Raw genomic sequence first — 25,733 nt, forward strand, 5'->3', positions numbered from 1 at the left:
TTCACAAGTGCAAGCCACTAGGGGATTGTTAGATAATCTTTGACTCGATAGCATAAATTCCTAAGGGGAAGGAAAGTTTGTTACCGAACTGAAGATTATATAGAAATTCATTGGTGGAATCCTCGAAAGTGTAAATCTTCCAGTGTTCAAATATGCATTCTTCGCATTCTAACACTAGGGGGAATGATATGAGGATACGACAACAACGACTGTCGCTTCGATCGGAATACGAAACCCGAAAGCATAGTTGCATCATCGGGACCGGGGACTGCGCGGCCAGCCCCGTAGAAATAAGTTGAACAAGTTAGTCACAAGAAATGACAATTTCTTTTTAGCACAACAAATGCTTATATACTTTTGAAAATTGAAGGAATAAAGTAAAGTTCTTTTATTTCTATCTTGTTTCTTGTCTGAACGATGAATTGATTTAGTCATTTGAAAGTTAAACAAGTACTTCAAATGCTAGTGCCGTAATGAACATAAGACGTCCTCTTTAAGAGCATCGTAAACATAATAGGGTCCTCTCTTATGAAAACCCTCACGATAAAGGGTTGATTTCGGAAGAACCTATGCCCGAAATCCAAATGCTTTCGGGGGAAAATACTCCCAAAGCCTTGCATGATCAGACACAAATAGTAAAACTTGCGTAAACACTTAAACAAAAAAGGACGCAAAGATCAAACTTGCACAAATATTTAAACGAAAGTATGTAGAATGAAAACTTATACGATACTTGTGCGAAAAAGTGTTTTTATTTACAATGAATGTGCCAAACGGTACAAGTACAAAAATTGGAAAAAGAAATCAAAAATTAAGCTGATGTATCTCCAGAACCCGGAGGAAGAGAAGCATCCGCGCCCCCAGAAGAAGTGGGTAGATCTATCACCGGTTCGATATCTTGGCCTTCATCATTTTGAACTTCAGCATCGTCGCCTTCCGGTTCCTCTTCAGTTCCCGAGAATTCAGAACCGAAACCAGAAGAATCGGTAGCATCAGGCCTGGCCGAAAGACCCCTTTTAGCAGTTGACTCCAGCTCATGGGCTTTAGCGATTTTAGCATCAAAGTCAATGACACACGCTTTAGCCTCTTCCAAAGTTTTTCTCCTCATGCTGTACATAGCATATATTTTTTCAACAACAAGGGAATCCGCTCAGCGCTTGAGTTCTTCTTTAAGTTGGTCAACCTCAATAGAAAGATTTTCCTACGCGGATCTAACAGACCGGAGGCTGGCATCTAGATCACGGACAATAGAGTTGAAAAGTCTATTATGCTCAATTGTCTTCTTATGCTTCTCCTCCAATTGGGCATACTTTACCCCGGCGGCAGCAATCTCTTCAGTTTTGGAGTTCAAGGCCGCCTCCAAATTATTTAATCTTTCAGCGGAGGCAGCCTCACGATTGGATGCAGTAAGAACGACATCTTGGCTAAGGGTCTTTACTTCTTGCTCGCTTTGCTGCAACCGAGCCTCCAACACAACAGCCTCAGCAACTTTAGCTTCCAGTTCTGAGAGGCGAGCAACAGTTTGGTCCTACTCAGCCAAAAGTTGATCCCGCTCGGAGGTAAGTTCCTCCTTATATCGAATCAACCTTTGGAGGCCCTCGTAAGTAAGAAAATTGGCATACCAAACGAAAAGTACAAACTCAAAATATTATTAAAGCAAAGATAGAGGAAATAACGAAGGAAACGAAGAATATTCCGCTGCGGCGTCGTGCATAACATTGTTCAACAAACACTCTCTCGGGAGAGCTTGTATCTTTTTCTTATCTTTTTCTGAAGCCAAAGGCTTCAGATAGTTAGCAAGTTCCACTGGCCGGGACATCAGGTTGTATCCGGTAGAGACCGAGAGAGTAACACTCTTCCTCCTTTGCGAATCTTTTGAGGGGGCGACATAATTTTGCCCCAATCTCCCATGAAATGGGGACTGGGGAAGGGGGCATCCTCTTCTCGGACAATTACGGTCGGTGGAGATGATGTAGCATTTGCTGGTGGTAAAGGAAGAGTTGGTGAAGAAGGTGATGGAGCTGATGGCATTGAGGGATGAGAAGTGGATGCGGCAAGCGCAGTGCTTGTTGTTGGTTGTTCGTCAACCGAATACGGCAGGGACCCGGTACTCAGCCTCACGGTACCGGGCATAACGATCGGGATCCAGAAGCGGGAGTTGGCATTTTTCACCATCTCAAATTCTCCCCAGAGCGTTGAGACATCGTCCTCGGTTGGTGTAACTAACTCAACAGATTGAGCAGTCTGTTGAGCTGAGGAAGGTCTTTGCCTTCTATGTAGAGAAGTCCACTCCTTGCTGGCTTCCCCGTCATCGTCAATCATCACGATGTCTATGGATGACCCAGGCAGGAGGCTCGTCACCAAAACTTCCAGAGACGACTCGGGAGCGACATTCTTCGCTCTCTTATTTTTTTTTCCCTGCCACGGCTAAAATCGTGGCCATAATTACTTCGATAACCGGCAAAAGTGATGCTAAATCGTGGGATGACGCGTGTTCGGGGCATTAAATATGGAGAGACGTGCGTCTAATCAATTGTCAGAAACTTTTCAGAGGGAGTCAGAGAATTTTCCGCCAAAAGAGGTGTTTCTACCAACTTTCCGGTGACACAAAGTTATGCCACCGGAAAGCTGGGGGACTATCTATATAGGGTAAAATATGTTTATATTAAATTATCACATGAGAAAGTGACACGTGGAGCCAAAGACAGAAGGTAGTTGAATCCGGAGGTAACAATCTCGTCTGCTACCAGAGAGAATGATATCCATAAAGATGAAATAAATTCCTGCTACCCGTTAGCATTTAATGAGAATATTCCATAGCATTAAATACGCGGCCCGTTACAAGGAATATGACATTCACTGCCTGCCGTTATACATTCTTCAATGGACCTCATAATATATATATTATTAAAATGAGAGGAAAAAATCTCCACATTAAGCCAAGTGGCAAGCTCGCAATAGGTCATTTGGCAATTTAGGATAAAGTTAGTCAAGTTAGGTAATAATTAGTTTTTTTAATTTAAATTTTTAAAAATTTAAATTATGCATTATGTATTTTTAATAATTAGTTACCCTCTTTGAGTTAACAAATTTGGAGTTTTAAAATTATTCTAAAAAAAAGAACGCCAATTCAAAATACTATCATAATTTAAATCAAATTTTAATTTTAATTTTTTAAAAATATAAACAGATAAGTAATTTTTACTATTCTTCTACTATATTACAAAAAGAAAGTAGCAGACAAAAATATTTAAAAAGTAATATGCTAATAAAAAATTCTATTAACAATGTAATAATACTAAAAATTAGATAATATAATAAATCAATATACAGAACAACAAAATTATTCGATGACTATATAAGTCCCTTCAATTTAATAGAGATTTTATTCATTAAAAATCAGACAATATTATTGAGAATAATCGAAAAATATTCAAAATAAAAAAAATATTTCAAGAGTAATAAAATATACGATAAAATATTAAACAAAGTAATATGCTAATAAAAAATTTAATTAATAGTGTAATAATACTAAACATTGGGTAATATAATAAAGAAAATACAGAATAAAAAAATTATTCGATGACTATATTAGTCCCTTTAATTTAATAGAGATTTTATTATTTGGTATATCGTATTGACAAATAAGATGACTATTGAAACTTATTAAAGCAATACGATCTAATGTTCAAACAAGCCCAATCACAATTTAATTTAATTAATATTTTTTAATCTGCGCATCGCGCGGGTACGACTACTAATTGTCATTAAAGAGGGGCTTGATCTTAGGACTTTGTTCCCTGTGTGCAACTATAAATAGTAAACTCTGTTATCATTGTAAGGGATACGAATTTTCTGACAAACATACGATATACTCTATTCAAAGCTCAATATAATTTTATCTTCTTGTTTACTGATATCGTTGTTATTGTCCCGGAAGCCCTGCTTTCGGAATTATAATTTATGTTATTTTATCTCCATCTCAAGGCTAAGTATTATATTTTTGTCTAATTCATCTATTATTTTAGGATCAAATTAATTCACTTGTCTATAAATTACGCATAAATTTAACTGTATCATTTTACGGATAAACATATTTGTTAACTTTTAGAATTTCATTCATAATTTAGACGTCGTGAATTTTGATGTGAGAGAATATATTTTGAAATATAAATTTAAATTTATTTATATTTTTTATGCACAAATATAAAATTTGATCCTAAAATAATGAGTTCAATCAAAGTGGTGAACCCATGTGATTGAATCCTCCACTGTTCAGAATAAGCTCCGTTGCCAATTTCTTGAGAGTTGAGATAGACCATTTAACAATGACCATTCACTTATTCTCCAGCCAAATTCATAAGAGGCCACGGAGGCTAATTTATTGTCGGTCCAACGGTTGAGCACTGGCAATGTGATGTTTGTAGTTTTCTATGTTTAGGTAAGAGAGCAGACTTAAATTAGAAAGTGTCGTTGGAGTGACTAAAGAGATAATGATATGCTAATAAATTAGATACCCTTGTAATGGACGTATTTTACCATTGTATTAATTTGTCAGAAGCGGTGCGTCCACGGTTATTCCCGCTCATATTTTTATGTTAAGTTTTCAAATAAAAACTACCTCGACGAGAGTGCGGCCCCGTCCACTTCTTGTCTCTACGTCGCGACAAGTTTACAACCAATGCTTCAATTTATCTCAATAAATGATTCAAGCACACACGTAATATTATAGTTTAGCAGATATATTTTACTCCAGTCGTATAAGTGCAGAGTTATACTTCCTTCGTCCCAATTTATTTGATATGAGTCAAATGAGTTTTTTTAATTAATAATTTTTTATACGTCTTTTAAATATTTTAAATTATTAGTTATTATGACTAATGATATATTTTATAAAAATTTTAATATATAAATTTTATTTCAAAATTTTTTAAAAATTATATTCGAATTCGCAAATTAAAATTAAGAAATGACTCTCGAAATATGATGTATCAAACAAATATGAATCCACTCTTTTAAAAAAAAGTTAAAAAATAATCTGTACATAATATAACAAAAGTAAAATAATTGAGATGCACACAAATTAATTCGAATATAAAAAAAATGTACACACTGATATTGTTAAACTAATTGTATATACAACTATCCAAGAGATCAAAATAGGACTTGACAAACATAAATTTAATTAGTTGCAATAAATTGCTTTTACTCTATTGTTTTCATTTTTAAAAAAATAAATATCAACTTAAACCCACAAAATTATTCTTTTTAAGTTTAAAAAAACACCGTAGGTAAACCCCTCCATGAATTGTCAAAAAAAAAAAAGGAAAAAGGGTCAAATTTGTTCGTCTACTTTCTAAAATGGTCTACATTTAATTTTCTTTATACTTTGGGGACAAAAACATTCTTACCGTTAGCAAAGTTATTAAAAATATCCCTATCTTTAACAGAACTCCAGTTGGGACGGGAAAAAAAAAACTTTAAAACATATTTTTGCTGACATGGCTACTTATGTTGCCATATATTTTATTTTTATTAAATATACCACTTGTCTTTTCCCCCAAATTTGACTTTCTCCATGGCTGGGCCTCAAGCTTCTTCTACAACAATTTAGAGAAAATCTTTTCAAACACGTTTTCTCTTTTCAAGTACATCTGTTGCCTTCACAAAGAACAAAATCAGGCATCAAATTACAAATTAAAAATATCAAATACACAACCAGTTCGCTTCAGGTTTTGAGAGATTTACATATATTTTAAAATTAAAAATAACAAGTTCCTATCCCGCCAATTATCCCCCCCTCTCCCCCCTAAACCCTCACCAATTTGAAATGCAGCGGTAGAAATCAATGCTCTCGTTCCTCAAGAGACCTTTGTCGTAGGATCAAAGCTCCGACAGTAAGACACTCAATGGCCAGAAATTTCCAAATCAAAATATTGTTACCAAAAATAATCTGATTTCTTCCACCATAAAGTTTAAAGAGGAGATTTTGGGAATTGAAACTCTTCATGAGAAGGTGCCACGTTAGATTTTCTCATTCAACAATGGCAATGATGGATGTAAGTTTTCTGTTTTCTCTTCTATTAAGCACAAGTTTATCAGTTTGGTAGATACCAGAGGAAAATTGCAGTTCATCGGTATCTACGTTTTTCGACATTTATTTTTATTGCATTTTATTCCTTACAATTTTTATTGTCCTAAATCTATGCTTTATCAAATTCCTTTTTTCTCTGAAATTGTCGTAGAAGAAGCTTGAGCCCAATCATAGAGGAAGTCGAATTTGGGGAAGAAGACAAGTGGTATATTAAATAAAAATAAAATATATGGCCACATAAGTAGCCATGTTAGCAAAAATATGTTTTTAAGTTTATTTTTCCGTCCTAGCTGGAGTTCTGTTTAAATATAGGGGTATTTTTAATAATTTTGCTAAAGGTAAAATATTTTTGTATCCAAAGTATAATGGAAGTTAAATGTAAACTATTTTAGGGAGTAGGCCAAATGCTTTCTCACCAAAAAAAACAAATAAAAATATAAAAAAAATAAAAAAAATGAGTAGGCCAAATGCCTTCTCACCCCAAAAAAAAAAAAAAAAAAAGAACAACCCCTCCATGAATTCGTACTAGTTCTCCTCCCACTCTCACATGTTAATAACAGGTCTACTGCACCTCTCTTCTCTGCAGTTCTTCTTTGTCGTAAAGGTGAAGTTATGAAGTTTTAGCTAGAGATATTAGCTCCACATTCCACAGTAAAGTTTCTCTCTCAGCTCACTAGGCATTTTGCTCAAAAAGCCTGAAAAGGGAATTAAAAAAACAACGCTATTCCCTTTTCCATTCACACCATGTGACCTCTGACAAATTCTTCTTCAATCTACATATACCCGAAAAACTCACTTACACGCACGCATTTATTGTTGTTGCCTTGACATTTTCTTCGATACTAAGTCAAGAGGATTTGGTTTTATTATTTTTCTTTTCATAAGTAGTGGAGCGGTCAATGGCTGCTTCCTCGTCTCGAGGACGAAGTAGCTCGCCGTTTCACTATCGTAAGCCATCGAGTCCATTTTCATCTTCATCGTCTTCAAATTCCTTCATGAATGGTCGGCTCATGCCTCGATCGAGCTCCTCTTCAACGACATCCTTCTTTGGCTCCGGCTCCAGATCCATGACTCCGAGTCGCAACCGAACCTATTTGGCTTCTTCGCGAGGTTACGGGAACCGCTCGCCGGTTAATTATCCGCCGGCTGAGGATTTAATTGGTGAACCGGTGGATATGTCCAGATCAGGAGAGAGTATTTCGGTCACTGTTAGGTTTCGGCCGTTGAGGTAAAATGCTAGATCTTGTTTATTTAATTTGGATCTTTGTGCTGGTTTATTGGAGGAGTTTGAGGTTTTTTAGGGTTTCGAATTGAGTTTTTTGACAATGCGGTGAGAATTTGGTGTTATTGTATGGTGGCAGTGAAAGAGAATATCAGAAAGGCGATGAAATCGCGTGGTATGCTGATGGTGACAAAATCGTACGGAATGAGTATAATCCGGCAACAGCTTATGCCTTTGGTACGATTCTATGACCTTCGAGTCATTTCGTGATTTTGATTCTGCTGGTTGTGAAAAATTTTGTGCATTATTTTGGGAATAATATGGAGTTTAAATGGTGCACCTGATAATTGCTTAGAAATTGGAATTGCCTTTTATTCGAAGTTTAAATTGTTAAGCTGGTCATTTTATTTTGATGATGGTAGATAGAGTATTTGGACCTGATACGGGTACCCAGGAGGTTTACGAAGTAGCTGCTCGACCTGTGGTCAAGGCTGCAATGGAAGGCATAAACGGTATGATTTGATACTTGACGTGCAAGATCTGCTAACACTTATGATTTTTTTTAGTTAAATGGAACATGCACATGAGTTACTTAGTTTTAGATAATTCAGTTCAAGGGCATGCTTGAAAGAAATCTAATCTGTGCCTAGTGATCCGTCCATCATTGGAAATAGTCGAGATATCTGCCTAGTGTACTGACTAGAACAAGATGAGTGTCGCAGCTCCAAGGGCTATGTTCTTGGGCTGAAGTATTTTCATTTGAGTGTGGGGGGTTGCATTTTCCAATTCAGCTTCACTGACACAAGACCTGCTTATTATGCAGGCACAGTTTTTGCTTATGGTGTTACAAGTAGTGGCAAGACACATACTATGCATGTAAGTCTATTCTTTTGGGATATCTCCAGTTGTCCTTGAATTTGAGAGAAACTTCCGACTTCTGCTACATCTCAAGCAAACAGTTTATATCTATGTCGAAATTTGACGATTGAAAAAGTATTTACTTCATTTTCATCCTTTGTTTGCCAAGTCCAGGCCCCCCTCTCCTCCCCAAACCAATTGAAAGTTTTTGTCATCACAACGTTAATTTTAAGATATTGGTTTCCGCAGGGAGATCATAATTCTCCAGGTATAATTCCGTTGGCGATAAAGGATGTTTTTAGCATCATTCAAGATGTAAGTCAGCTTACAAATCTATGTTATTTTAAAATTTTGATGGCACACTTCAAGCATGGCTCTAAAGTGTTATGGCATTCACTTTTCTTCAAGTTTGACAACGATTCTTGTATATCAATTCTATTCTATTGTCTTTATGAAAGTGTGACTTACTCTTGCTTATCCAAAAGAGAAAGTGCGACTAACTCTTAAATTTTGTCTTTCAGACTCCTGGATGTGAGTTCTTACTTCGTGTATCATATCTTGAAATCTATAACGAGGTTAGTATGGTGCACATCAGCCAGCTACTTCCACATATGATGAAATTGGTACTGAACTAGAGAGATTAAAAATTAATTATGAGTTGCTGCATGGATCATATCTGAAGAGCATCCTTTGTTGCAAATGCTGTATCCATCTTTAGATTGCTAGTGTAGTTTATGATTCCCTTATACCTGCAACATTATATAATAGCTGCTATACAGAGTGAAATGATTTCTGAAGTAGATTATAATCTCTCTTTATTGCTCTTGTCTGCAGTAGACCCTTTTTAGTTTCTCATTCCAGATATTAACTAGAGTTGATGTCCATGTTCACCATGTTTATGGTGCCAGGTTATCAACGACTTGCTGGATCCAACTGGCCAGAATCTGCGTGTCAGGGAAGATAATCAGGTGTTTGTTGCTAATAAAACTAGTTGTTGCTGATCCGGGCAAACAAGAGTTTTTAATTTGTTTCAAAGACTTATTTTTATTTATTTATTTTTTATTTATTTATATGTTTGTCTTTGTCCTTCCTGAGCCGAGGGTCTACCGGAAACAGCCTCTCTGCCTTTTGAAAGGTAGGGGTAAGGTCTGCGTACACTCTACCCTCCCCAGACCCTACTTGTGGGACTACACTGAGTTTGTTGTTGTTGTTGTTGTTGTTGTTGTTGTTGTTGTTGTTGTTGTATTTATATGTTTGTCTTTGAAGATGAGAATATTGTTTCGACTTCAGGAACAGAAAATGGCCTAGTATCCGACAAATGATGAACTTGTCTCCCAGCACGTCGTCCACATGTTTGAGACTTATATATGATATTTACTACTCCCTCCCTTTCAATTTAAGTGTTACTTTCCTTTTTAGTATGTGTCAAGAAGTGCAATGCCTCGATCATATCTAATTTGTAACGCACTGTCTTAGTGATGTTATACCATTTATAAAATATCATTACTTGTAAAAAAAGTATGTTTCGAAAAAGAATGCCTCTTTCTATATTTGGTAACTCTTTAAATCTAATATCCTACATGGCATATTTAAGGTCACAAGATTCAAAGGGCATTTTGGTGCATTATACACATCTTTAGTTTAAGATCACATAATTCAAAAGTCTTCCTTATTTTCTTAAACTTCGTGTCTAGTCAAACTAAGACACTTAAATTGAAATGGAGGGAGTAAATAATAATGTCCTCTTTATTTCTCAAAAGCAATTAATAAGAAGCAGAAGTTAGCTGATTAAGTTTGAAAAACTTAAAGGTTGAGATCATTAAATCCCATTAGAGACAAAAAACACTAAGTGATTTCTTCGAATATGCCTAAGCCCTGTTGGGCAAAGTTACCCGGTAACTCTGCTGATGGGACGTAGCAGGTATCCAATGGAGTAGTCGAGGTGCATGCAAGTTGGCCTCAACACCACTATTGTAAAAGAAGGATCGAGATCATTCATTTCCTCACATGTTGTTTCCAAAATCTACAAGTCCTACATCTAATTGCCATAGAACAAATGCTGATGTTTCCAATGAAGTTCTTCTATCTACGTTAGGACATATTTATGCTTCTTCCCAAAGTCCTTGTTTTCAGATGTTGCTCTGTAGTTCTTGATTCTTTGTACATGCAATGTATGTGCAGGGTACTTATGTTGAAGGTATAAAGGAGGAAGTTGTTTTATCACCTGGGCATGCACTTTCTTTCATTGCTGCAGGGGAAGGTAATTAGTTTAGCTATTCAGGTCTGTCTTTGTTGATAGCCAATGTTCTTGTTATCCTATATTCGTATTGATTACCATTTGACTTTTCCAGAGCATCGTCATGTTGGTTCAAACAATTTCAATTTGTTTAGTAGCCGTAGTCACACAATATTTACCCTGGTAAGTTTATGATGGCTCATTGTGATATATTGCTTATTGCGACCAGAAATTTCTTTATCATGCACTTACATTTCAAGCCAATGAAAGCTGGACTTTATCATGTTACTAATATGTAGCCTTTTTCGGCTTACACTCTGTTTGGATCATTGTTACCCTTCGTTTTATAATGTATTGTATTGTATTGTATTGTATCCTTTTATGAGTATAACGTTTGGATAGATAGTATCATTTGCTGTTATTAAATAAAATTTTTATGTTTGGTTTGACTGTATCGTATTGTATTATAATTGATAAATTTACTAAAATACCCTCAAATGCCATAGCACAAATTTCCAACTATATTGTTTAATCAAATACATGTAAATATAGATCTTCAAACCAGATGTAGTTGCAAACAAACATGATAAGCTTATGCTAAACTTTAAACCATAATTTTAACTTGGTAAATTACATTAGTAGAATATATATCTTAATAAAAAATGAAATCTTCAAAACTAGACATAGTTATAGCACAATAAGGAGAACAAAAAAAAATATGGTCATGAACAAAAACAAGTACCTGTAGTTTCAAAATAAGGGCTGAAACCTGAGCAAATTAAGTTGTTAATCACCAAAAAGTATCCAAAGAACATAGATTGAGATAAAACGATACAAAAAAGAAGAAAACGAACCAAAAAGTTGGACGAAGGAAGAAGAAAGACAAAGTACGGTATTTGGGTGGATTAAATAAATAAAAAGATAGAGGATAAGATAAAATTGGAAAGAAAAATAGGAAACAATCCCACCACACCAAATCGGTTGTTTTATAAAATGGGACTTTTCATTGTTCCGGAACAATGAATTTAACAATACAATACAATCAATTTTAAATAAGGATAACAATACAATTCGATACAATGGGTAACAACCATCCAAACAAGCTGTTAGTTGCACTTCCTTTTAAGGCATACGTGAATTTTTGTTTTTTCTTAAGGACCCTTCTCACCAATTCAATGCAGTACTTATGGATAACTTATTGGTAAGATGGGAGCATTTGACCTACTGTGGCATTGGGCCACTCTTCCTAGTAAACTTGGGTTTCTTTCACTCATTTGTGAAAAGATACACTAGGTAAAATGATATTAGACTGAATAATACCAAAATTGCTAACCATGTAAATGTGAATTGCCCATTTCATGGATTTTGAATAATAGACCTAAAAACTGTTAGAACTTAGTTAAAATGCTCTATTTTATTTACTTATTTATTTTTAAAATAAATCAGCTTCGTTTTTAACTCTTATCCTATTTGGATGGGAAGTATCCTCTTTTGTTTAGACTCTAGAGATTGCATAATAGAAGTTTGAACTAGGCAATGTTTTATCGTGGTTTTATTGATTTTGCAGGATAACTAATCTGTCAAGTGCTTGGCCACATAATCTTGTTCCTTTGCATAATCACAAAATAAGTTCTCAAACTTTGTGATAATCAGTTAATCTGCCTGTTCTAGGAAAATTGCACGAGCAACTGTTGATGAATGGTTTTCTGGAGGCCCTCAAAATCATCTGAAATATATGAAATTTTCTTATGTCTTATTTAGTCTTTGTTTACAACTTGAAATATACATGAAATATGTCTTATTTTGTCTTATATCAACTTGAATATTTGTAAAGCACTGATGAGATAACTTTTCTATAACATGAAACCTCGGTTCAGTGTTGGGAAGAAACTTCTGCTGAAATGCGATTATGGAATTCAACTGTGTTGCAGGCTCATTTACCCTCTAGCACTCTTAGAAAGTTGGATGACAAGCTGTTGGAGCTGTAACTAAATGTTTTCTTTCCGTGAATACTGAGTGGAAGAAACTATCAATTATGCCTTATCGAGAAACTTTCAATTATGTTTGGTCCATCCATTGTGACACTAAATGGTTTATATCTTGATATACAAACTTCAATCTGTAACTGCTTGATACAAAAATAAAAGTATTCAATCTGTAACTGCTAGTGAAATTTAGGTCACATTGCTGAAATACTTTGGTTTATCTTCCTTAATAGCCTTAATTATAACTTTCAGTTTTGTACTCTTCTAGTTCAGATATTTTAGTGGTTATATTTGCTACTGGGTTTTGTTACTCATGTCTCATTGTCCACTTTATTACAAATTGTGCAGATGATTGAAAGTAGTGCTCATGGGGATGAATATGATGGAGTGATCTTCTCACAGCTTGTATGACTACTGGCACTATTTGTTCAGTATTAAACAACAGCACATCATAGCACCTAACGTTTTTGTTTTTCCACTTAGAACTTGATTGATTTAGCTGGATCTGAGAGCTCTAAAACTGAAACAACGGGATTGCGGAGAAAGGAAGGATCATATATAAACAAAAGTCTTCTGACTCTTGGAACTGTAAGTACTAAGCCATCATTGGTGATGGTTTCTATGTAGTTTGCTATAACTGTTGCATTTTAACAATATTGTGATATTTCAATTATGTGAAAAATAGAGGAAAAAAGGAGAGAAGATTACTTCTTGAGTTGGTTGTAGACAATACACAAGAGGGCAGCTCATAGAGGAGTTTAAGCTGCAAGAAATAAGGCAAATTTAGCTTAAATGAAACAACGAAAGCTATTAAATAAGGAAATTACCTAAATATCTAGATTCCTAATTGTGACACAATTCGAAAGAATATTCTATGACACTAACCTAAACACAAAGTGAATAGGAATTTCTAACAATAACTAAATTTAATTCTCTTGGCTTTCAACAAGTTATATATTTTTGCTCATGGTCTACCAGTTTTTGCATTTTTGGGTCTGGACTGAGGAGTAGAGTAAATTTTTGTATGTTTATTAATTTTCAATCTGACACTTTGATCGTGCTATCATTTATTAAGGTCATTGGAAAATTAAGTGAAGGGAAGGCATCTCATGTTCCTTATCGGGATTCTAAACTTACTCGGCTACTCCAGACTTCACTGAGTGGGCATGGACATGTGTCTGTGAGTATGATGAGCATATACTATACATTTCCATTCTATTGATCTATCTTGTCTTTGTACAGCTGTTATACCTTATTTGATGTTTATCTTTTCCTCCTAGCCTCCTTTTCATCTGTTCTAACGTGATTGTCCTGTTGCTTGATAAAGATTACAAATAGGTCTAATTCACCTCTTCTTTCTTGTTTTCTGTAGCTCATATGTACTGTTACTCCTGCATCGAGCAATATGGAGGAAACACACAATACGTTAAAGTTTGCAAGCAGGGCTAAACGTGTGGAGATTTATGCATCACGCAACAAGGTTTGCGCTGTTGCTGTTTCAGTTTTGTGGAATTGGAGTTGTGAAGGCTGAAGCTTGATATATGTCTCTTTCAGATTATTGATGAGAAATCCCTGATTAAGAAATATCAAAGGGAAATTTCGTGTCTTAAAGAAGAGCTTGATCAACTAAGAAGGGGGATGCTTGTAGGTGTCAATCCTGTAGAACTTTTGACTTTGAAACAGCAGGTAACAAGTCAATTAATTTTTTTTGGTAAAGTCTATTTACAGCTAAAGGTCAAATATGTCATGTTCAATTAACTACATGCTTAAAAACATCTGTGCTTTATCAGCTTTTGGGGATTACTCTGTAGTGAGATAACATTTCTCCTAATTAATACTTATTATGATAGTGAACATTCCACTTAAAACCTATGTTGCCGTACTTTCCGAAAATATCGCCGGGTGTGTGTCGGATCCTCCAAAAATAGTACACCTTTGGAGGATCCGACACAGGTGCAACAGCATTTTGAAGAGTCCGCGCAACATAGCTTAAAACTAAAAAACGATTCTCCAGGGGGTTCCTCTTTTTTTCCCCCCCTTATTTTCATATTCATATTTATATCCTCTGCAACAATTGTTGGGATGGTCTTTCGTGGAAATAAGAAAGCTCTTTATTTCAGCCTCTTTCTTCTTATAGGGCGTTTAAAGAGCGTGACTCTCTAGTTTAATTAAGTTCAAATTAGTTAAAAGTAAAAGGGCCCACTTGATACAATTCATGAATTAGCCCACTATGAGTCGGCGTATGCTTGTAGGTGTCAATCCTGTAGAACTTTTGACTTTGAAACATCGGGTAACTTCTCAAGTTAAACTATTTGGTAAAGTCCGTCTACAGCTAAAGGTCAAATATGTTATGTTCAGCTAACTACATGCTTAAAGACATCTGTGCTTTATTAGCTTTTGGGGATTAATATATGGTTGTAGTTGGTTTCTAGTGCTGTATAACTTGTTCATTGTCTTTTTGCAGTTGGAAGAAGGGCAAGTGAAAATGCAATCAAGACTGGAAGAGGAGGAGGAAGCCAAGGCAGCTCTAATGAGCAGGATACAGAGGCTAACTAAACTGATCCTTGTTTCTTCAAAAAATTCAATCCCTGGGTATTTGGGTGATGTTGCTGGGCCTCAGAGGAGTCATCCTCCTTCTGAAGATGATGTAGGTTGCTCTATCTTTCATCATGAGTACAGTTTCTTTATGCCATTGTTTGTTCCCTCAAGGACCTTGGTAGATAGTCTCTGAATTTTATCCTCTATTCGATCTTAAAGATACATCATGCTTTCTGATTTTCGCAAGTCTTTCACCCAGTATTGCAGCTGAGTTTAGGTACTACATATATTTTCACTTAACATGTACTAATTTTCTTCTTTCATCTGTTATACCAGTTTATGATTATCCATCTACTCCAGGAGACTAAACATACTCCTCTTCTTGCTACATTTTTTTTTCTGTTATTCTTTTTTCAATTTCAAAAGTATCTGTCAAAGAATATGTAGATTTCATATTATTCCTTGCTTGCAGATTCTATGATATGTCATGATAAAAATATTTTTCCTGTGTATTGATCTTCTTTTCTTTGATTGCCCCGTTCTTCCATCAGAAGATGGACAGTTCTATGCTTATAGATGGTGAGAATCAGAAAGACCCTTCAGCATGTACTTCTGATCTCAAACACAGAAGATCTTCTAGCAAGTGGAATGATGATATATCTCAGGTTGGGAGTGCAATGACTGAATCAGCTCAGGTGGGTGAACTTATCATTGGTTTTGCTTGTGGTTCAAAGCTGCCCACAGTATGTCTTTACCTCTCTAAATTTCACATTCTTAAAACCCTTTATTGGAGGAGAGTACCATAGTGGTTCTTAATCTTGCTAAATGGTAATACTCTGAAGGACTTGAATATTTAAGCTTCATGTTGTTTAAGTTTACTCTATATGCTTTCTGAGGTCTTTTCTTTGCGCATAATCTGATGTGTCTGCATATATTTTCTTTGTGAATTACGAAGTTACTATGCCGAAGTTACATTTCAACAAGCTCACCATTTTGTATAATGAGCAAGAAGTTATTTGGGATCCCATAAGCTATACTACATTTATTCCAAGTCCAGTCTTGCACTACATAGATTTACAGAGCTTCTTGTACCTCTGATATTTAAACTAGCTTTAGATAGTAAAGCTTTTAGTCAATTATGTAGTGTGTTTAATAACTCTCAAAAAGGTGCAATAATATTGTCCGTTACTTATTTATCAGGTTTTGATTTCTTTACCTTTTTCATTTTTATTGTCTTTTTATTTGAGTATAGGAAGGAATTTCAATGTCAGATCAGATGGACCTCCTCGTAGAACAAGTCAAGATGCTTGCTGGAGAGATTGCATTCAGCACCAGTACATTGAAGCGCTTAGTTGAGCAGTCCGTAGATGATCCAGAGAGTTCAAAAACACAAGTACAGACTCTTTTGTCTTTCTGGACTCAAATGTTTTATAACAATGTGCTGGTCAAGTTATAATGAGACTCTGTTATCTTTATGATTGCTTTCCTGCTGGGACTTAATTGATTGTGAGTCACTTATAGAATATCTTCTCACTAGGTTCTGCATTCTGTATCTCTCAAAAGGTATACCCCTTTCAATCTTCTGTTGTTAAAACTTGAATGAATTTGTCATTTGATGCTTTCCAGAAAGTCTTGTGTATTACATTAGTGTCAGTTGTGGAGCATATTTAATTCTGAAATCATCACTAGAAACAACGTAGCATCTTTGATCTTCAAAGCTCGTAGGATTTTGAATGCTTGATGACTTACCACAAGATGTAAGAATTTTTCCAATGCGACTGATTTGTTTCTTCCTTATGCAATTGCTGCTGTCTGAAGCACATAGAAAAGGAATTTTCATTTGATCCTGTAAGTAGTTGTGTCCCTTTTTAAGGTTCTGGACTTATTTGTTGTGCTAACTCGTATGACAGATTCAAAATTTAGAGCATGAAATTCAAGAAAAGAGAAAGCAAATGAGGATGTTGGAACAGCGTATTGTTGAAAGTGGTGAAGCATCAGTTGCCAATGCATCTTTAGTCGAAATGCAACAGGTGATGTCACGTTAACCTTTTCTATTGTCGTGGGCTTTTCTCCCCCTCTTATGTGGTTTTATACTTTGTCTCACATTTCTATCTTTGACAGACTTTGATGAAATTGATGACACACTGTAGTGAGAAGAGTTTTGAGCTTGAGGTTGGTTACCCTATAAAAGCTCGGCTGAGAACACCTCCTTTTTAAATCTAAAATAAAATATTCATTCTTGTTACATGTTTGTAAGCATCTTTCTTTTAGATGAAGTGTTTACAGTTTGACCTTCTGATGCAGATCAAATCCGCAGATAATCGGATTCTCCAGGAACAGCTGCAAAACAAGGTAAAAAAAGGCATTATTTATCTTGTTGCTAATGGAATGGCCTAGTTGCTAAATTATATTGACCTTTCCGTACTTGTTTTATCATATACAGCTAATTTTCTTTCCTAGGCATAATCTGGCTGTTATTTTATGTTGTTTTCAGAGCTTAGAGAACAAGGAACTACAAGAAAAGATTTGTCATCTTGAACGGCAGCTAGCTGTCAAGGCAGAACAATCGTTTCCCTCATCAGAAAAATGTCTATCTGATGAATATGTTGATGAGCTTAGAAGGAGAATTCAGTCCCAGGTGATTTTTAAAGCTTTCTGCCCTCTAATATATTTGGTCTGCATATGTTAACGAGTTCTTTAGGTAGATATTAACTTTTGATGGTAGTTATTGATCTGATGAATAGAAAATTCTTTTATTTTCTGCAATTATTTTTCTGCTGTGGTCCTCCTCGGGAAGGAGGGTCTCTCAGGAGCAAGTGAAGCCTGATTATCTCTGAAGTTTAAATACACGGTGCAGAATGCATCTAGCGTTGCATCAAAGTAAAGACAAGGGAAACTCAAGGACTATAGGAAGATAAGAAAACTTCATATAAGTTTGATTGAAACAGAAGAAAGAGGAAACTGCACTATCCAAGTTGATGCATTTTAGTATTGATAGGAACCTGATGTGGTATGTTTCAGAATAATTATTAGTTTAAGATTTCTTTAACTGAGGAATTGGGATGATTTGATTAATGGATCTGATGAGGTGTGCCTATTTTTTCCCTTCGTTTTACCCTCAGTTAGTGTTGCAAGCTTCAACTTTATCTCTCTTTGACATAGTTAACTGTTCTGTGACTCAAACTTTTACTTCAGAAAAATCCACTTCATGTTGCGTAAACACATTTTCTTTGTTGTAATTGACTTTCTGTTCTCTTCTTTTTCTTGATGAAACTTGTATACAGGTTTATGTTGTCTGTATTTTATGAAAATAAAAGTTGCCTTGAATTTGTATATTAAACCTTCGATCTTCTATTACTTGGATTATCCCCTATTATCCGACTAATTCTCGACTCTTTTTTTGTGATGTTACACAAATATGGCCTTCATGATTGTACAGGCACATTAATGTTGTTTGCACATGCTTCATATGGATTCATCATGGTTCTAATATGTTGTTTTGCAATTTGAGCAGGATATTGAGAATGACAAACTAAAGCTGGAACATATTCAGATTGCAGAGGAGAACAGTGGGTTGCGTGTGCAGAACCAGAAATTGTCAGAGGAAGCTTCATATGCAAAAGAATTAGCATCTGCTGCTGCTGTTGAACTGAAAAATTTAGCTGCTGAAGTCACAAAGCTCTCGTTACAGAATGCAAAACTAGAAAAAGAAATGTTAGCTGCTCGAGAGATGTCGAATTCTAGGAGTTCCATTGCACAAACTGGTAATGTTAGTAACAGAAAGCATGGTGAAAACATAAGACCAGGGCGTAAAAGCCGGGTCTCTGGCCGAGGAAGTGAATTTGCAGGAGCGATTCATGATGACTTTGACACGTGGGACCTAGATCCTGAAGATCTAAAGATGGAGTTGCAAGCAAGAAAACAACGTGAGACACTTCTTGAGGCTGCCTTGGCTGAGAAGGAAATTGTGGAAGATGAGTACAGGAAAAAAGTTGAGGAGGGAAAGAGAAGGGAGGCTTCTTTAGAAAATGATTTGGCAAATATGTGGGTGCTTGTTGCTCAGCTAAAGAAAGAAAATAATGCTAGGCAAGACTCAAAGCTGGCAGCTGACTGGCAGAATGGTGGAGAAGACAATTTGATTAATCCAGAAATTAATGATGGTGACCACAAGGACCCCATCCCTGATGTTAGCCAAGACGGGGATCATACAAATGCAGCTGCTGAGGTTACGAAGGAAGAACCTCTCGTCGCCCGCTTGAAGGTAATTCAGCTTGTCCTTTTCTGATTGGTTTTCTGCACCTTTGTCAAAATGTAGGTGTTTGACATTTCCTTCTCAATAATCTGAATCTTCTGGTGATATTTATCTATTAGCCACATTTTTCCATTTGACGGCATGCTTCAGAAACCAACTTATCTGCATAAACACTTGTAGAATGTTGTGTAGAATCATAAGTAGGACTGTAGGATAGCAATTTTTGCTGTTTTCTTTACTGTGTGGTATGGCACTCTCTCTATAGTTCTATGCTATTCCTTGCACCCAATTTGAAGCATTTGACTGCGGTTTGTAATTTTTTTTACTTGTTTATTCTAATGGTATTCGAGATAAGGTGGGCGTGGCACACTAGGCTGGATAAGATTAGGAATGAAGATATTCGGGATAAGGTGGGCGTGGCTCCCATGGACGACAAGATGCGGGAAGCGAGGCTTAGATGGTTCAGGCACGTGCGGAGGAGAAGCATAGATGCCCCGGTTAGGAGGTGTGAGCGGTTGACATTGGCAGGTATGAGAGGTAGAGGGCAGCCTAAGAAGTATTGGGGTGAGGTGATCAGCCAGGACATGGCGCGACTTCAGATCTCCGAGGATATGGCTCTGAATAGGAAGATGTGGAGGTTGAGCATTTGGGTTGTAGGTTAGAAGGGAGTCGAGCGTTTTTCTACGTTGTTTCCGGGGGCGGGACTAGGCTGATAATGTTTCGCCTTGGGTTGTTAGTGGTTTATGTAGCTTCCACACTATTTTCTATGGCATTAGTATTGGTTATTGTTATTGCTTTTACATTTATTTTTTGTTTCTTACGATGCTGATATTATTTTATTTTTCTGGCTTCTGTTGCTGTCACTGATCTATTGTCTATTGTTTATTTTCTTCTTCTTGAGCCGAGGGTCTTTCGGAAATAGCCTCTCTACCCCTCCGGAGGGGTAGGGGTAAGGTCTGCCTACTCTCTACCCTCCCCAGAACCCACTTGTGGGATTTTTACTGGGTTGTTGTTGTTTATTCTAATTGTAGTTGTGGAAGAAATCAAAGTGGTAGATGTAAGTATTTTCGGGAAAATATTACTGGACAGCTAAAACATTTGGACAGTCAATTTGATTCTTGACATATGTGAAAGTTGCATAGAATAGTACTTTCTGTATAACTTACACCTTCTATTAAAAAAAATACTTTTTTAAACATGTCAAATGGATGTGCCAGTAGTAAAGTTTTGTAATATGTAAATTAGGATGGAGAATCAGGCAGTACACCTTACTGTTCTAGTTTAGTACAAGTGCTGCTAACTATTGTTATTTCTTTTTTGTGTCATAATGACTCCAACAAATATGTGAATGTTCCATGAGTTTTTACATTTGCATATCCAGGCTCGAATGCAAGAAATGAAGGAGAAGGAACACAGGTACTTGGGTAATGGTGATGCAAATTCACATATATGTAAAGTGTGTTTTGAGTCGCCTACTGCTGCAATGCTTCTTCCTTGCCGACATTTTTGCTGTAAGTTACTTTTTAATTTTGTGCTTTCATTATTTGTGCTCTCATGTCATAGGCTGTTCTGATGCGGTGTTAATATTGCAGTGTGCAGGTCTTGTTCCCTTGCCTGCGTTGAGTGTCCAATCTGTCGGACAAAAATTGCAGATAGGATTTTTGCTTTTACTTGATTTTGTGCTTCACCTGCTTGGAATGATGGTGCACGAAAGGTCTGAGTCCTCATGAATCACATTTTGCTCTTACCTTTGTTCAAACATACATTCTGAAAAATATTTCTTACTCTCATCTCTTTACTGCAGGGGTTCGTTTATTCTTGTCAACTTGCTATTTTCTATGATATTCTTTAATTAGTTCAACTGTATGTAAAGTTCCTGCAACGCTATTCAAATGCTATATCATTTTTTTCCTGTGTACTTAACCAAGGAACTGTAGAATAAGAAACAAAGCAACAGAGGAAAGAGAAAAGGTTGGAAATTAGTAAATCTGAAGTTCAGGGGGTTTCCATATGATCCTCTTGATCGTCAAATGTAATGTATAGATAGAACAAATAAGCAAATACAAGATGCCATGTTATTGTTGTATTGTCTGTAAATATTTCTAAACGTCAATTATATCAAATGAGGAAGATTTGATAAACTGATTCATGAAAGCGTGCGTGGTTTTCCATCTATTTCCTTGTCCCCAAAGTTAGCCAAGCAGCATTGTCACTGTACTCTTGCAGAAAAACTTCCATATTCTACGATTAGGCACTTACTGATGAAGATACAGATCTTCTATGCCACAAAGAGTGATCCCTTGACAAGCATCAATATCGAAAATCTACGTTCTATTCCTTTCAAAGTATGAAATTAGAAGCTAACTGAAAAAGGATTTTCTAAATCTTGACACCTAACATCCGTTAAATGGATGGAGAAAGGACGTGAATAAAGAAGTCCAAATTACAGGCAACTGGAAGAAAGTTCATTTATGTATTAATAATTGTTTTTTTCTCACCGGGCTCTACCGCTAGCTTTACAAATAGAGTGGCTCATCCATAGCAAAAATGGTATAGTACACATCTGGTTTGATGCCGTATTCCAAGTTTGATTGGTTCGAACAAGTCAGCTTATAGAGAGTGATTGAGCTCACAAAGTAGATGAGGAATTTTTGTAATAATAGTGAAATATGTCCAAAGTAACCAAACCTTCCATATGTATAAAAAAAGATCTTTGCTCTAAAGTATTAACTAACGTACTCAAGATCAATGGATTTGATATTGGCCGTCCTAACCAAAAAAAAAAAGAAGCATTAGAAGCTATATGCACTCAAACGCATTTGCATACACAACTTCTTGATAAGTAGTTAGTTTTTTTAATTAAAAATTTGATATACAGGAAAAACTACACTTGCAAAATTTGTTCAACAAAGGCGATTGATACGACAAAATAAATCGTGAGGGGCAAGCTCGCATGAGTTGCTCCTTGATTTTAAATAAATATTGTCACGGCGTAAATTGCTAAGTGCTGAATTTATGAAAAATATATTGGGATAATCTTATGAACTAAACGAAATGTTACAATGCATTTTGACTCTTGAATATCTTATATGACTTGTTGATGATGTGAAGCTCATGGCACGTTTTGAAATGACATTATTTCACTCGTTTTCACTTGGTTTTAATCAAGAAAATGAAATGAGCAATTTGGTGCTATTTTGCGACAAGGAAATGGATTTCGGCTAAAAGCCATGAATTGTGAAATGCTTTTGTGTGATGCTTGTGTTTGGCTTAACCGGTCGGGAGGTAAGTCGGTCATCTTGGGTCCTCGATGCATACATGCCTAGCTGGTCGGGGAGGTACGCCAGTTGTCGTGCATGAACGATCACTATCTAAAATCCCACAAAGATAGTGATGGACCTAATCCAACCCACTAGGCGAGTCAACAAGTATAACCAACAATTCGATATTCCAAAAGATATAAATAAGTCTAAAACATAGTGGTCGACAAGTAATAAAGAGTAAGTAGAGTATCGTTCCCACAAGGACTTGTGATCAACTATCAACTAATAATTAATTAATTTAAGCGATTTTCTAAAGTCTGATTATTTAACTATAATGATCTAGAGTTGTAAATTGAGAAATTAAAGGAAATAAGTCGGCAAGCTTAGAGACGAATTTAATGAGAGAAAATATTCTAAGGTTATGGGTCAGCTAACAATCCCGTTAAGTTTTTCACTTAAATTACCTAATTAATTTATCTGGTTTATTGATTGACATGATTAATATTACTCGTAGCATTCTCTCGAAGTACTACTCGTCTATTCAAGCTAATTTAACGCCTATATTTCTATGGAACTAGAACTAACAAGAACACATTAATAATTCCTGTGGAGTAACCAAGTAAGACGATTGTCTATATTTTTATCCTAACTGCAAATCCATTATCCGAGGCACAGGTTCATATTCTTGCTCTACTCAATCCTATATGCAATCTAATTCCCACTTTCGAGTTCAATCCTAGATTTGTCGATAATATTCAATTGGTGATTAAGCAATCAAATAATTAAGCACATAATTGAATCAAATAAAATAATATGATAAAATAATAAGAACTTTTCAAGCTTCAACTACAACGTTCATGTAACACCTACAATCCTAGAACTAATAAACTATAAAATTAAAGAAAAGAAAAGAGAAGGAAAACTCGTATCATCGAGCTCCAAGCACTGTTGCTACTCTACTGCGTTCCCAGCAAGTCTCCAACGTGAATAATCCCTTCAAATTAGGTTAGAATTCTTTTGTACAAGTTAGGAGCATATATATGATCGAAAAACTTTGTCTAGAGCGAAGTAGGACAAATTCCGGATTTGGACGCCATAATGGGCGCGAGGCGTTAATCTAGACGCTGAAGTTTTTTTCTCGCTGCCTTTGGCGTTTTGAGAAGTGCAGGGCGCCAGCTCGGGCACCCAAATTCCTGCTGCTTTCTCTTTGCTGCCTTTGGTGTCCAGGTTGGTGCAAAGCACTGACCTGGACGCTGAAATGGTACTTCCTTTATTTTTGTCCATTGTAGTTCTAAACTTGTGCGCCTTCGTTCTGTTTCGCTCCTGATTGGTCCCTGCACATATAAACACTAAAATTAAGCTCAGCTAATCGCAACACACGTGAAAATACACCAGATTTGAGTAAAATAGGAGGTGATATGTATACAAATGTAAATACTTTTAGTCGAACATCAACACCCCATACTTAAACTCTTGCTCGTACTTGAGCAACTTAAAGCTTCGTTATCCCAAGAATAACCCAAAATATCACATCACGAGGGAATATATAACCATTAAGCACACTATATAATACACATTTCACACACTTTCAACCTCTATATGCTAAACTATAAGCAAACAATTCAACACATTTAAACAACCTGTCCATAATTACCTTACATCAAAGACCGACTCGTCATCACTAAGCATTCTCAACTTGCACACTCACCCCAACAAGAGAAGTTTAATAATGTCACATACCCATCATGAGATCATATGCCCTCACTATAAATAACAGAGTATATAGTCCACATATTCAAATATGAATCCGAACATAATTTAAGATGCCACGACCCAAAATCTACCTAGTTGTGATTGCACCTAACTCCAGTACTAGGTAAGCCAAACATAAAATAAGGTAACTCAAGTGAAGGATCAATAACAACAAGAATGAAAATAACTGGAATCTATACGACATCCCAAGGACTGGTTGTACAAGTCATGAGTCACTATGATTTAGATTTACAAAACTGATATGAAGAATAAATACAATATTTGTTTGAAGTTTACATAGATAAAATTGAAATCTTAAACTACCATGAACAAGAAGCAACTTGAATCTGGAATACTGGTACGTCGTCAATGCAAGGCTTCGTCTTCCACAGCTACGCAAGTCCAAGATCTACACACAAGGTGCAGAAGTGTAGTATAAGTACAACTGACCCCATGTACTCAGTAAGTATCTTGACTAACCTTGGTGAAGTAGTGACGAGGTTTAAGTTAAAAGATACTCACTTATTATTTTACCTGTGCAGAAGATAAGCAGAAAGAGCAAATAGAGACATGAATAATCATGTAATAAATGAAACAAGAATATAAATGACAGAGGGCCCCAGAATATTATCAATTCTCAGTCTCACAATACAATATGGTAACAGAAATAAACAACCAAGAATAACCATAATACATTTTCTTCGTTGCGGCGCGCAACCTGAACTCTCCCCCCATATATATATATATATATATATATATATATATATATATATATATATATATATATATATATATATATATATTACCAATACCGTAGCGGTGTGCAACCCGATGCCATATATAATATCAATATCGTTGCGGTGTCCCTCATTCCTTTTATTGAGCATAATGATGCGATCAATACCGTTGCGGCGTGCAACCAAGCACAGGAAAGTTCACAACATAACACAAAAAAAAACGAACGTGGTATTCAGCTAGGAAATACAAACTCAAACAAAGTAGGATGGGCAACCCAGTACCCAAGAGTTAGTCTCCCGTATATAATGACAATGCTTCCACAAAACATAAACACACAACCAATCTAATAGTCACCCTATCCGAGTAAGCATAGAAGAGTAGGACATGAAACAATTAAAGGTGTATGGCAAGTAAAAAAAAAACAGGTATCAAGTTGAGGCATTTAATAAATGAGATCATGTAACAAATAGGGGCATGTAGCATGTAAGGGCATATAGTAAGTGAAGACATATAGTAAGTGAAGGCATGTGGCAAGTAAAGGCATGTGACATGTAAAGTCTGGTAACAAGTAAAGGTAAGTAAAAGCACGTAACAATTAAAGGCATAACATAGGTAAGTACATGTAACAATAATAAATCAAGTAGAAAGCGTAGATGTAACGATAACAAACGAGGTAGGGACATAGATCTATAGTAACAAACCAAATAGGAAATATAGAGGTAAATTAAGTAAGGAAACATAGACATGAAAGTAACACACGAGATAGAAAACATAAATATAAACCAAGGTAGAGTA

The 25,733-nt window shown here is 35.8% G+C and overlaps 1 protein-coding gene across 2 annotated transcripts; it reads left to right on the plus strand.

The window, feature by feature from the left end:
• Nucleotides 1–6,676: 6,676 nt before the first annotated feature.
• LOC104104366 (kinesin-like protein KIN-7D, mitochondrial) lies at nt 6,677–21,269 on the plus strand. 2 transcript variants are annotated; one of them, XM_009612430.4, is made up of 25 exons: nt 6,677–7,322; nt 7,456–7,553; nt 7,739–7,828; nt 8,140–8,192; nt 8,424–8,489; nt 8,696–8,749; nt 9,083–9,142; nt 10,356–10,434; nt 10,526–10,593; nt 12,744–12,800; nt 12,879–12,983; nt 13,471–13,575; nt 13,768–13,875; nt 13,950–14,081; nt 14,860–15,042; nt 15,485–15,628; nt 16,186–16,326; nt 16,844–16,963; nt 17,055–17,105; nt 17,238–17,285; nt 17,428–17,571; nt 18,448–19,194; nt 20,567–20,696; nt 20,778–20,899; nt 20,990–21,269. In XM_009612430.4, the coding sequence occupies exons 1-24, from the start codon at nt 6,994–6,996 to the stop codon at nt 20,858–20,860; spliced, it is 3,195 nt and encodes a 1,064-aa protein (XP_009610725.1). In that variant the 5' UTR covers nt 6,677–6,993; the 3' UTR covers nt 20,861–20,899; nt 20,990–21,269. The 2 variants fall into 2 exon arrangements, with proteins under 2 accessions (XP_009610725.1, XP_009610726.1); XM_009612431.4 differs by having other exon boundaries at nt 15,488–15,628.
• Nucleotides 21,270–25,733: the final 4,464 nt, after the last annotated feature.

The sequence above is a fragment of the Nicotiana tomentosiformis genome, chromosome 3, assembly GCF_000390325.3.
Source record: "Nicotiana tomentosiformis chromosome 3, ASM39032v3, whole genome shotgun sequence".
Taxonomy (NCBI): Eukaryota; Viridiplantae; Streptophyta; class Magnoliopsida; order Solanales; family Solanaceae; genus Nicotiana; species Nicotiana tomentosiformis.